Raw genomic sequence first — 12,202 nt, 5'->3', positions numbered from 1 at the left:
TCCTCTTTATAATATTAGTTTAAATGTGTTTTAAAATAATTTTTACCTTTACGGCGCATAATAAAGTCATTCCGAGCGGATCCTTGTCCCAATATAACGTCTTCTAACTTCGCTTTTATATCTGTCGTCTTACGAACATTTTGTTGTGCACATTTCAGTATTTCTTTGCGACCCTGGAATAAAATTTACTTGAATCTGATACTGGTTACTATAAATTAAAGGTTAGTTAGTATTAAATTTGAGGGGGCGGAGGAGTGGGGGTAGGGGATTCACATTGGGGTTGTAACTGAACTCCACTTCCGCATCCGCATCCGCTTTCGCTTCCGTTATTTCTTATACAGAGTTATAACGGAGGTTAATTTACGTCTTTTAACGCGAGTGGGGCGATTAGGTAACGTTTATGCGGCCCGCGCGGGCGAGCTAGGTCAACTAACTATAATTGTTATATATTTTATTCGCATAATAAACTGTATCTTGTAATTATGTACCAATCTGTATTTTGAATTAACGTAGTTTTATTTAATATTTCTTTAATAAATCGCAAATAATTATAAAGGAATATTATTGACCTCCGCTTCCACTTCCGTTAACCTCCGCTTCCGTTAAAATATCCTGCGTTCCAACCCTAATTGACACATATAGAGGTGAGGAAGGATTCACAATGTAGTACCTTGTACTGGTGGCAGCTGAAGCAGAGGTCGAGCAGCGCCAGCAGCTGGTGCAGGCGCGGCGCGGGCAGCGCGGCGGCGCAGGCGGCCAGCGCGGCGCGCGACGTGCACTTCACCACCCACGCCAGGCACATCAGCAGGCTGCGGCTCGTCTCGCTGTTCAGCGCCGCGCGCCCTTTCTGCACACATCCTCACATTTTTGTATTATTTCAGTACATTTAACAATTCAAATCTTTCCTCTTATCGCAAATAATGCATTTTTTGTCAATACCAACTAATTGAAAAAAAATAATCACTTCCAAATTAAGAAAAAAATTAATAAATCAATTTTGTTGATAACAAAATTTACCTGCTTGAAATCCTCCGGTGAAGATGTTGTGTAAAAATTGCCGAACTGACTTAATTCACCATCTAGTTGAAGTGATTCTGAAAATATTTATTAAATTTTATTAACATAAGGTTTACAAAAAAGTCAGTAGTACTTTCCCTACGTTTGCATCCCACTGCTATCTAATTATTTGTGCAAAGTTTGCAATGTAAAAAGATTTTTTTCTGAAAGTGTTTCACCGCGTATTTCTCTAACTGTACCTTTCCCCGTGGTGAAACCTCGATGCAGCAACGGCTGTACGTCCATGAGTATCCCGAGCAAGGGCAGGTAGAGGCTGGCCACGCGCGCCTTCAGCGCCGCCGGCTGCAGCCGCGGGTCCGCGTCGTGCGCCGTCAGCAGCGCTAGCACGCCGCTCACCGCCGCCTGCTGCAGCACCGGGCTCCTGCACACCATCAGATACAGCTTCCAACTGAGGACCTCGGAACCTACCCTCAGGCGTAACTAGGCCAGTTGACGTCATTTATTTGCAGATGTGTATGTACCATGTTTTCCTTCACCATAAGGGCTACTACGTACTAAACAAAAATAAACAAGCACATTGGCAAATAGCGGGATTCGAATCCAAAACCTGTATGTTACAATTTAAGTGTTTAACCACTGAGCCACCGAAGTTCCACCCAAAAATACTTGCCCAATATCCGGCTCGAAGGACCATTTTCTTCTTCAATTTAGGTAAAAAAAGTAATAATTTTAACAAAGCAAGAACAAAATAAGGTTCTTTTACACAAGCAATAAATATTGTTTGACTCAATTTATTATTAGAAATCTATAGTAATAATTTAATCTTTTTTGATTTTTGAGCTATAGTCTGAAATACTGACTGCAGTTCCAACGCCGAGGTGAGGTCGGCCAGCAGCAGCCCCGCCAGGTAGTGCCGGGAGCGGAAGTCGGTGCTGAGCGCCAGCGGCGGCGGCTGCGAGGTGGAGCCGGAGCGCGGGGAGGCGCCGCCGCCCCCGCCGCCCCCCGGCGGGCCCTCCGCCTCCAGCTCGCCCTCAGCCGGCAGGCACAGCGACACGTAGTGCTCGTGCGAGCAGATGATGCGCAGGAACGACAACTAAATAAAAGATAACAGGATTATTTCATACCAGAAAATCAAATAAAAACCATATAAAAACCGCTTAACCCTACTATGACCTAGTATAAGTGTCATTTTAGTAAAGTATAATCTTATTTATTATCTAATATCATAAATGCAAAAATTACATGGATGGATGGATGTTTGTTTGTTAGAGTTTGCCGTCTAGTTAACGGATCTAACAACAACTAGTGACTGCATATTTATGATCTTATATGTAATCTATGTAGAGATACAGGGTGTTACATTCTATTGCATCATGTAAGAGATATAGAGAGGGAGAAAGAAATCTAAGGAGAGTTGTGGGGGTGATACCTTGTAGTGCACCAGGGGCACAGCATCTGGTAACGAGGCGATCTTTGCGGACATCTGCTTGTGGTACCCGCGGACCAGCGCCAGCACGTAGCCGCGGTCCATCACACTCAGCAAGTCGAAGAGGAAGAACGCCAGGCTGTTGTTGAGGCTCTGCGTCAGACGGCTGTTGCTGCCGTAGCTGTGAGCAATATTACTAATATTATAAATGCGAAAGTTTAGATGGATGGATGTTAGTTGGTAGCCTCAACTAAACGGATCTCGATGAAATTTGGCATAGATGTAGAGAATAGTGTGGAAGAACACAAACGCTACTTGTTTTTGTTTTTTTTTTATGCGGTGTTGGTACAAGAAATAGTAGTTAATTAAACAAAAATCTACGAACAAAAACGGCTCGAAGGACCATATTCAAGTCCAGGTGGAAAAACAGTGTAGAATGTACAAATTTTATTAAAATCAGGCATAAATACATAAAATAAACTCTAAAAAACATCTCTTGTTGGTTAGATTCTTTTAATTAGTTATTATAATTAGATTTAAAGTGTTTTAAACGTTTTTACCTGGATATGATCTCCGCGGTGACGTTGTTGACGAGCGTGGTGAGGTCGTCAGTGAACTGGTCGGGGAAGCGCGCCTTGCGCGGCGCCTCGTGCGCTCCGCTCCAGTATAAATACTCCACCATCGATTTTATCATCAGCTCGAACAGACCCCTGGCAACAAAAATTATAAAAAATTGACTATGGACAACCCTATGTTAATTTTATAAGTCAGTTTCTTAATATATATTAAAGCGTACACTAACTTTTTTTGTTATGTAAGATGTAATCACAGCATATTTTTGAATAATCCTCTTTTTAAATAAATACCCTCATATATACGACACGCTTTAGGCTACATTTTTCCACGTTATTAATAAACTTAGCAGATCAGTAAATTGAAAAAAAAAAAAGCTCTACGAGAAAAGGAAAAAACTACAAGCCAAGCAAAGAAGCAAGAATGTCATAGTCAGTAATATTGTCAGCTAAAACCAAAGGCCTTGGTTGTCATTTGAGTAAACGTAAAATGATGTTTTTTAGTCAAGCGGATGACGCTGCTAAGGAACAGCTAGTAAGTTATAAAAAGTTAGTTCCAAGACAATTTATATATGTTGTTTACCATGAGTTGTGCATGGCAAGGTCCCTGGTGGCGCCGCTGGCTACCACCCACTGCAGCGCCAGCTCCTCGTGCAGGATCTTGCAGGACCCGTCGCTCATAACTAATGTTATCACAAAATGAAATATTTACTCTTCTTTTTTTAAATGTTGGTTTTGGTGTTAACGTTGGTTTAAGTGTTGATGTTGATAAAAGTGTTGATGTTGATAAAAGTGTTGATGTTGATGAAAGTGTTGATGTTGATGAAAGTGTTGATGTTGATGAAAGTGTTGATGTTGATAAAAGTGTTGATGTTGATGAAAGTGTTGATGTTGATAAAAGTGTTGATGTTGATGAAAGTGTTGATGTTGATAAAAGTGTTGTTGTTACCGGAGGGCGGCAGAGGCAGACCGATGTCAGCGTCAGCGAGCGAGGGTCTCGGGATGGTGCACTGGTACTGCACGTAGCAGGTGATGAGGCTGCTGCGTCCGTGAGCATCACACGACGCGCCCTCGTTCATGTTCTGTAACGAATTGGTAATTCACGTCCCTATACTAAAACGATATTTATATAATCTTAAATGATAAAGCCACGCTTCAATTTTTTTTAATATTTAATCATGAATAAGATATCATAGATTTGAACTTTCTTTTTACTTTTTTTACATCTCACGTAGGCGCTATGTGCATATGTAATATCCTGACACACCAGGAAAGGAGACGAATCAAATGACACCTTATTCATCAAAATCTATTATTTCGTTTAAGCTGTAAGTCGTTACAACGGAATTTACATACAATGTTAGCGCGTAAAAAATACCACTTTATGTTAGTCGGGTAACAAACTGTCCTTATAACAAACACATTGTAATACTTTACATTTGTAATGTAGTGTGTGACATTTTTGTGGCTAAAACGAATTGCGTGCTTGTTACATCCTTTCTTTTTTTGTTACATATTGAATGAATGAATGAATGAATGAATGAATGAATGAGTGAATATGTCTTTATAGACTGAAAAAGAAATTACATATAGGGACTAATTCTAAAGAAAACAAATCGTGGCAAAAGGTAACCAGCTCAGCGTATGCAGGAGGGACTAAGTACCTGCGCTGGTTTTCAGCTGGATCCTTCGCACTACACATATAGACAGTTTTATCAGTATGAGCTGAAATTTACTGTTAATAGTACATACGGTGATATCGGTAAATATCTGCGCGAGGCAGGTGAAGACGTCCTGCGCGATGTTGAGCGTGTGGCCGGCCAGCGCGGGCGGCGCCGCCAGCAGCTGCAGCAGCTTGTCGCACACCACGCACAGGTAGCGCGCCATCACCTCCACGTTCGCCTGCTTCAGCTCCGATATACTGACAAACACACAAAATCTTACAATGGGATTTTACCCATAGATCGAATTAATTCATACAATCAATCGACCCGACGGGAAAAATACGTCGATAAGTCAATGCAGAATTAAAATGAAACCATTGTCGTCAAAATCTCGTCACAAACACGGACAGAAAATAATAATAATAAAACGGGATTTTGGAATTATAAACGCAAATAAGATAAAAGTAAAAAAAAAATATTTGACAGCCACATGACAACTCAGGGGTAAATACGAATCAATTTGCATTACCGTACTATCGACCGGAATAATCTCCGATTGTTTATTCATAATCAATATTTAAATAATATAATACCTGGTGCGCAGTTCAGCCTCCATGTTGGCGAGGCCGATCCTCGGAGGGATGTTACCCTCTTGCACCGCCTCGCACGCCATCGCGAACCTCTCTATATACCCGTCCTGTGGATTGTATGTATTAATAGATATAGAAAGTGTGAGAGAGAGAGAGAGAGAGGGGGGAGAGGAGAAGAGTTATGGAGAGAGGGAGCAGAGGATGAGAGCGAGGAGAAAAGTGATGGAGAGAGGGCGAGAGGATGAAAGAGGGGAGATGAGTAGAGTGACGGAGAGGGAGAGAGTGAGAGAGAAGGGCGAGGAAGAGAGAGCAGAAGAGATGGGGAGAGAGAGATGAGTAAAGAGAAATGTCTCAGTTTTTCTCACCAATGGATGTACAGTGGTGTGCGCGTCCAGTGATATGGTAAATATGGGTTTGTGGTTGTCAATCCAGCGCGTGCCGGGCAGCAGCACGTCGGGGAAGATGTAGCTGTAGTTGGGCGGCGGCTCCTCCTGCATCACCGGCAGGCTGAACTCGCCGCACGTCAGCTTGCCGTTGCGGCATAGCGGGAGCCACTGCACAAGTATTTAATTTAAAAAAAAAGAAAAGACCCAAATATCTAAGATGAAAATACTCGAAAACCTTAAAAAAAAAGATTAAACAAATGAAAAAAATGACAAATGTGATTTGTACTTTGCTCTTTTCTGCATTTTTTTTTTTTGGAATTTCAATCCTCAAGTTACTGTAGATGTTTTATGGCGATGTCTGTGTCTATAGTAATATTATAAAGAGGAAAGATTTGTATTTTTGTTTGTATTGAAATAACTTAAAAACCACTAGGCTTTACATTTAGTTCACCATTATAAAGCTTTATTATCAGTTAGTAACATAAGCTAAGATATTACTATTTTTTTTATTTCACGCAGGCGAAGTCGTGAGCAACAGCTTATATACCCTATAACACTCCGAGGATCAAGACGAATCGATTGACACCAAATTCATCAAAATCGGTTAACTCATTTCGTCTGTAGACGGTTACAAAGTTGAGGTAAAAGTATACAAGTGCGAGTGAACAGATATTCACCGAGTATCCGACAGGTGTTTCTACACTCTTCTCCTGCTCGGGCGGCACCGGCTTCCTCTGGCAGGAAACGTGCAGGAACGTGAACAGCAGGTGGTGCTGGTCTCCTAAGTCCGCCGGTAGTTTCAGCTTTATCTCGTCGTATAGAGATGGGTTCCTGGTGTTAAATTAAATATATATAGGATTCAATATATTAATTACTGTAAATATATTAGAAGAAAGCGACACGAAAATATATCAGTATAATTAAGATTTTTGGTGTTTACTATATTTTAAAATAATTTAAATACTGTCAATATATTTAGACAAATACCTACTAACTTTATAAAATGCGACATTTTAAACAGAGAGATGTTCTTAGAGGATGAATATGTTGACAGTCTAAACGGATCTCGACAAAATTTGGCATAGATGTAGAGAATAGCCTTGAAGATATAGGCTAGCCACTTTAGTATATAATGTAATACATACTTATTGTGATATAGCACAGTGGTGTAGGCCTCCGTACTGAACTCCGGACAGGAGCTGCGGCCGAAGATGGCGGGCAGCGCTGACGCCTGCTCCTCGCCGGACATCAGTTGGATACGAACCTGGAAATATTTACATGTCTATGGTACAAGATGTAGGTATAGTCTGTATTTGCTATAGACAAAGTAGAATTGTAGTTTTTGATGGGCATACAAGATATAAGTGTATCTTTTATTTTTTTGGGTAAGAACAAAGTCTGTCGTGAGCATAGACAATGTAAAGTTGTAGTCTGTCGTGGGCATAGACAAGGAACAGTTGTAATCTGTTTTAGGCAAAGACAAGGTGCAGTTAGTGTTAGTAGTGAGCACAGACAATATAATGTAACAGTCTATGGTGGACATAAACAAAGTACAGTTGCCTACCAAGTTGCCTAGGCGCTGTTATCAGCTAGTTTAGTTAGAAATAAAATGATAGGTAGTGTCTGTTATAATTGAATTCCACTTTTAACTGCCGGGTCAGAAACTTGTCGATGTATAATCTATAGTGGGCATAGAGAAAAAAGGGGGGAGTATAGTGGGGTACATACGGTGATGTTCCTAGCGGATCCAGCACGCGAGGTGTACGCATTAAGATTGAGGTCCCGCACCCACAAGTAGAGTAGATTGCGGTACTGTAAGTGCGGCGCCGGCGCACCTTGCGGTGGGAATGGCAACACCTCCTTGCAAGGACGTACGCCTTCGTCTGACAGAGAATAAAACACATATAAGTATATTTATACTTAATACTAGCTGTTGCTAGTGACTTCGTCCGCGTGAAATTAAAAAATATAGCCATTACTCACCGATATACCTTTCTAATGGTGAAAAATTTTTCAATATTGTCCCAGTAGTTTTTGAGTTATTTGAATACACACAAAAATACAAATCTTTCTTCTTTATAACATTAGTATTTGAGGAAAGTTGTGTATTTTTTTATTATTATGTATTGTAATAACTCAAAAACTACTGGGACGATTTCAAAAATTCATTTACCATTAAAAAGCTACGTTATCGCTGAGTAACATAAGCTATATTTTTAAACTACTTTTTAATTTCACGTGGACGAAGTCGCATGTAACAAGTTACAAGCTACTTATATAATACATATGCAAGCTTGTCGACTGGAAAAATAGTTCATAGTATAATGTATTTTAAGCCCGCCGCGTTAGCGACTTTTAGCTAAAATTAAACGTGATTCTAAAAATTTTTTAAAGACTTTACCTCCATAAGGATTCAGTTTTGCCAATTCTGGTGTCAATCCATTTTTAATTTCCTCCGGACAAGGTGACACTTCTATCTTCAAAGTACCGGGAATGCATTTCAATTTCTTCGGAGCTGAACTCGGTCTTTTTATCTCCGCGAGGAACTTATACAGATCTTCATCACGAAGTTTATCAGTTTCCTAAAAAAATTCAAACATAGTTCAAATCGTGACGTGACGATCGTGTATTTTGTATATTGCTGCTATTTTTTTTTACAGGCGCCAAGTTTTTTGTTATTTTTTTTATTTACATAAGTTACCTGTTTAAAGAAGCTGGTGACGGTGATGACGATGGGTTTAAAGGTATCGAGGTGTGCGACCAGCTCGTCTGCCTGGTGTGCGGGCAGCGCGCGCCGCTCTATGGAGCCCTTGCGTGTGAGTGAGCCCCCCACTTCGCCCGCGCGCCGCCGCAGCTGCTCTAAACTGCTGGACGACGCCTTGCGATCTATGACACACAAGAAACATATTGAAAAATATTAAATATGCATATGGGTAATGTTTTTCTTAGCTTTGAAACTTTACGATATTAAAATATCTTTTTTCTTTTCAATAATTGTAAAAAAACTAATTGTATCGATTGTGAAAGCCAACTTTTAGGGTCAAATACTAAAACGACATTTAAATATGCAACAGCGTATAACTGTCAAGGCCATGCTACTCCAAATCCTATTAGAATTTGTAGTCCTATTATAAGCAAAGTATACGTAGCGAAGTGTGTAAAATTCGGCTTTTATAATTATTGAATAGTATTCGGCCGTAAACATAAACAAAATTATTTTCTCAAATTACGTAGAAAGTTACAATAAAACTTTTACTCACCCAGACTGTTGGTATTTGGATTGGCAGTATTAGTGATGGCATCCTTCTCAGCATCTCTTTCAAGGCTGTTGGAGCCGCTGAGGATGTTGATGAGAGACACCGCGCTCCAGCACAGCGGCATGCGGTACTTGCCTAATCGGTTACACGCAGCTTGCGCACCCGCACGCACTTTCTCACGGTTCTACGAATAATATAAAGAAATATATACATTTTCTATAGCAAATTTTGTACTAGAGATTCGTTCCAATCCCCATATACAACGTTATTTTATTCGATTATCGCTATCGCTGATAGAAATGTGAAAAATGTATGAAATCAACATCTAACGATAAGTCACGTGACTTCCATACGTTTTAATATATTTTGTCGATTGTACTGTAGATATCGTAAATCGAAAATGTCAACTTCGTCATATCCATATTTACTGTGATATCGTTTTCTAATTAATTGCAGATAATAAAATATTCTTTGTTCATGACATTAGTATAGTAACTACAATTTAAAAAGACTCTCGGGTCACTAAGCTTAGTATTTAAGATGTTAAACTATAAATTAAAACTTTAAAGTAAACCATCAAGAAAAAAAACATCAATCGATGTATTTATATGTTATATTTTACACCCAAAAAAAATACAACGTAATACCAACCTTATCGTCCTTAATATAAGGTTCAACGCATTCATTGACATCTCCTTGTAGAACTTTCTCGACTCTAACGACGAGGAATATATCAGGCGATGGGTTGATGATGTCAAAGATGGCGCTCCGGCTCAGAGTGGACACGTCCGCGTGCGCCACGTGCCCAGACAACATCTGACGTGTGCTCTCGGAGTTTAAGTTGAAATAGAAGTTTTCTGATAGTTTCCTCTTTTCTTTCGCATCGAATAACGCCATTGACGCAAATAGAGGTTCTACGTCTAATTCCAATCTGGAAATATTTATTACAAATGCTAAAGTTTAGATGGATGGATGGATGTTTGTAGACTAAACGGCTCTCGATGAAATTTGGCATGGAGTAGAGATAGTCAGGAAGAACACTTAGGCTACCCACTTTTGTTTTTTTTAATTCCACGCGGACGGATTCACTGATTGATCTATGACAAAAGTTTTAAATCCAGTTATATGAATCCATTCGCAGAATTAAAAAAAAAACATGTTAAATAATCTATGTTCTTGCAGATTATATTTTACATCTGTGTCTCAATTCAGATCCGTTAATCCATTTTGGAGACAGTTAAGTTTTACATTTAATATTATGATGATTCAAACCACAAAAGCATTTAAAAAAACACAATTTTTTATTTCTGAAGAACTAAACCAAAATACTGCAAAAAAAACATCAAACAAAGAATTCATTATAAAAATGATAATTGTCAAAGTATACATACTTGAGCTGATGACAGACGACCAGTATCCTGTGGCCGGTGAGCTCGCAGGGCATCTCCGCCGCCAGCCGCCGCTCCACCGCCTCCTCCTCGTCCAGGAACGGGCTGTATAGACCCAGCAGGTCTGCCTGCCGGTTCTCCAGTCTGGACACACAACTTATATGATACTACTATGGTAAAACGTATCTTTATTAATATAATAAAGCGTAAAAACACACATAAGAATAAGTTACTTATTTATAAAAAATATTATTTCTGGCAACATATTTTTACGTTATTTAGGGTCTAAATATTCATTCATTCGTAAGCATTCACCCGTACTGCACGTTTGGCCACTCATCGCTTTGAACTAAATAGATCGTCAACCTTTTTAGTAACAGTTCGTTCTTTGTTTAGCAGTTTACGTGAGGTAGAAAAAAAAAAAAACTACAATGAAGTTGTGTTCATTATGTAATACTAAATTCACGGACGGTGTTCAGTGTGCGTCCTGTAAGAAAGTCCTCGATTTTGGATGTGCAAACATCTCTGAATCTGGCTGGCGTAAGTTAGGAGCAGACCGAAGAGCACAGTGGAGATGTGCTTCATGCAAACTATCATCACCCGTAGCCAGTGCACTCCCAGCTCAGGCTGAGGCCACCGACTCCGCGGCCTCCCTAGAGACCATTCTCCGTGAAATTCGGGATATGAAACGCCAGCTAACTAGCTTACCGACACTAGTAGAAGAGATAAGACTAATCAAAGATGAGATATCCGAGTTAAAGGCAGCCTGTGACATATCTCGTAACAAAGTAGAGGAATTCAATACCAGACTTCTGGAGGTGGAGGCTGAGCTGGCTAAAACTAAACACGAGCTTACTGCGCAAGAGCAACGGTCCCGGCTTAACAATGTTGAGATTAAAGGCATCCCGCTAAAGAAAGGTGAGAATCTATTTTCATTAGTAGACGCAATTGGACGCAAGATCGACTACGTCTTCCCGAAGTCACAAATTAATTATATCTCAAGAGTTCCTATGTACAACTCCAATGAGAAACTGATCATAGTCAGTTTTCTCAATAGGTACATCAAAGAAGATTTTATTGCTGCCGCACGAAGCACCAGGAACTTATCTACAACTGATCTAGGGCTTCTGGGAGCGCCTCAACGTGTCTTTGTTAATGATCACCTAAGTGCTGACTCTAAAAAGCTGTTAACTAATGTTAAAAACCTTGCTAAAGAAAAGCACTATGAGTATGTATGGGTCAAGCATGGCAAAATTCATGTGCGGAAAAATAATACCAGCAAAGCCTTTGTTATTGTAAGACCGAATGATTTAAACAAAGTTGCTTAAAATATTGTCAACATGTAACAGTGCTCTTCTTAGTTCCGTATATCTCAATTACTTATTTTAATTTTGTTTCATATTTATCAAATGCAATGTTTCATCTGTGTAAAATGTTTCGCACCTCTGCCTCGTTAACGACTCGGACACATCTCTTTTGTATTCGCATAATAGTTTTTTGTATTCATTATCGCGCTGTTCACTTCACAATATTAACTAATAAAAATATACCCTTCTCGCTTGTGCTTGCGCTTGCCGCGTGCTATTTCTTGCCTTTTTGCGTAAATGCTTATTACTATTCCTTTTCTAATGCCATTTGCTTAAACATCTACCTACTTCTTGCAATCTGTGTTAATTACTTTATTATATTTTTTGCTTATTTTGAACTAAATTGGTTTATTGTACCCCTATTTATTACACATACAATTGTTGTTTTTACTTGCTATGGCTATTATTGACGAACGTCGGCTTTCCTTATATTATCAGAACGTCCGAGGGCTACGAACCAAAACCGACACTTTTTATCGGCAAGTCTTAATGAATTCATACGATATTGTTCTGTTGACAGAAAGTTGGCTGGCGG

At 39.6% G+C, this 12,202-nt stretch overlaps 2 protein-coding genes across 4 annotated transcripts in view; one reads left to right on the top strand and one right to left on the bottom strand.

Annotated features, from left to right (window-relative positions):
• Positions 1–12,202, bottom strand: part of LOC106110021 (dedicator of cytokinesis protein 7) — a 31,377-nt gene that overhangs the window by 12,802 nt on the left and 6,373 nt on the right. For all 3 annotated transcript variants that reach the window (XM_013291699.1, XM_013291700.1, XM_013291701.1), the window contains 20 exons: positions 10,304–10,444; positions 9,564–9,843; positions 8,916–9,096; positions 8,357–8,541; positions 8,057–8,237; positions 7,384–7,538; positions 6,801–6,919; positions 6,333–6,486; positions 5,635–5,823; positions 5,273–5,376; positions 4,768–4,936; positions 3,965–4,097; positions 3,599–3,698; positions 3,004–3,153; positions 2,447–2,624; positions 1,878–2,110; positions 1,257–1,438; positions 1,018–1,094; positions 671–847; positions 47–173 (listed from right to left, as the gene is read on the bottom strand). In XM_013291699.1, the coding sequence (XP_013147153.1) occupies positions 47–173; positions 671–847; positions 1,018–1,094; positions 1,257–1,438; positions 1,878–2,110; positions 2,447–2,624; positions 3,004–3,153; positions 3,599–3,698; positions 3,965–4,097; positions 4,768–4,936; positions 5,273–5,376; positions 5,635–5,823; positions 6,333–6,486; positions 6,801–6,919; positions 7,384–7,538; positions 8,057–8,237; positions 8,357–8,541; positions 8,916–9,096; positions 9,564–9,843; positions 10,304–10,444 (3,215 nt within the window). The remainder of the gene's footprint in view (positions 1–46; positions 174–670; positions 848–1,017; positions 1,095–1,256; positions 1,439–1,877; positions 2,111–2,446; positions 2,625–3,003; positions 3,154–3,598; positions 3,699–3,964; positions 4,098–4,767; positions 4,937–5,272; positions 5,377–5,634; positions 5,824–6,332; positions 6,487–6,800; positions 6,920–7,383; positions 7,539–8,056; positions 8,238–8,356; positions 8,542–8,915; positions 9,097–9,563; positions 9,844–10,303; positions 10,445–12,202) is intronic.
• Positions 10,696–12,196, top strand: LOC106110022. Its single transcript, XM_013291702.1, has one exon. The coding sequence runs from the start codon at positions 10,732–10,734 to the stop codon at positions 11,626–11,628; it is 897 nt and encodes a 298-aa protein (XP_013147156.1). The 5' UTR covers positions 10,696–10,731; the 3' UTR covers positions 11,629–12,196.

This window comes from Papilio polytes, unplaced genomic scaffold, assembly GCF_000836215.1.
Source record: "Papilio polytes unplaced genomic scaffold, Ppol_1.0 DF820956.1, whole genome shotgun sequence".
NCBI lineage: Eukaryota > Metazoa > Arthropoda > Insecta > Lepidoptera > Papilionidae > Papilio > Papilio polytes.
This window is presented reverse-complemented; position numbering and strand designations above follow the sequence as displayed.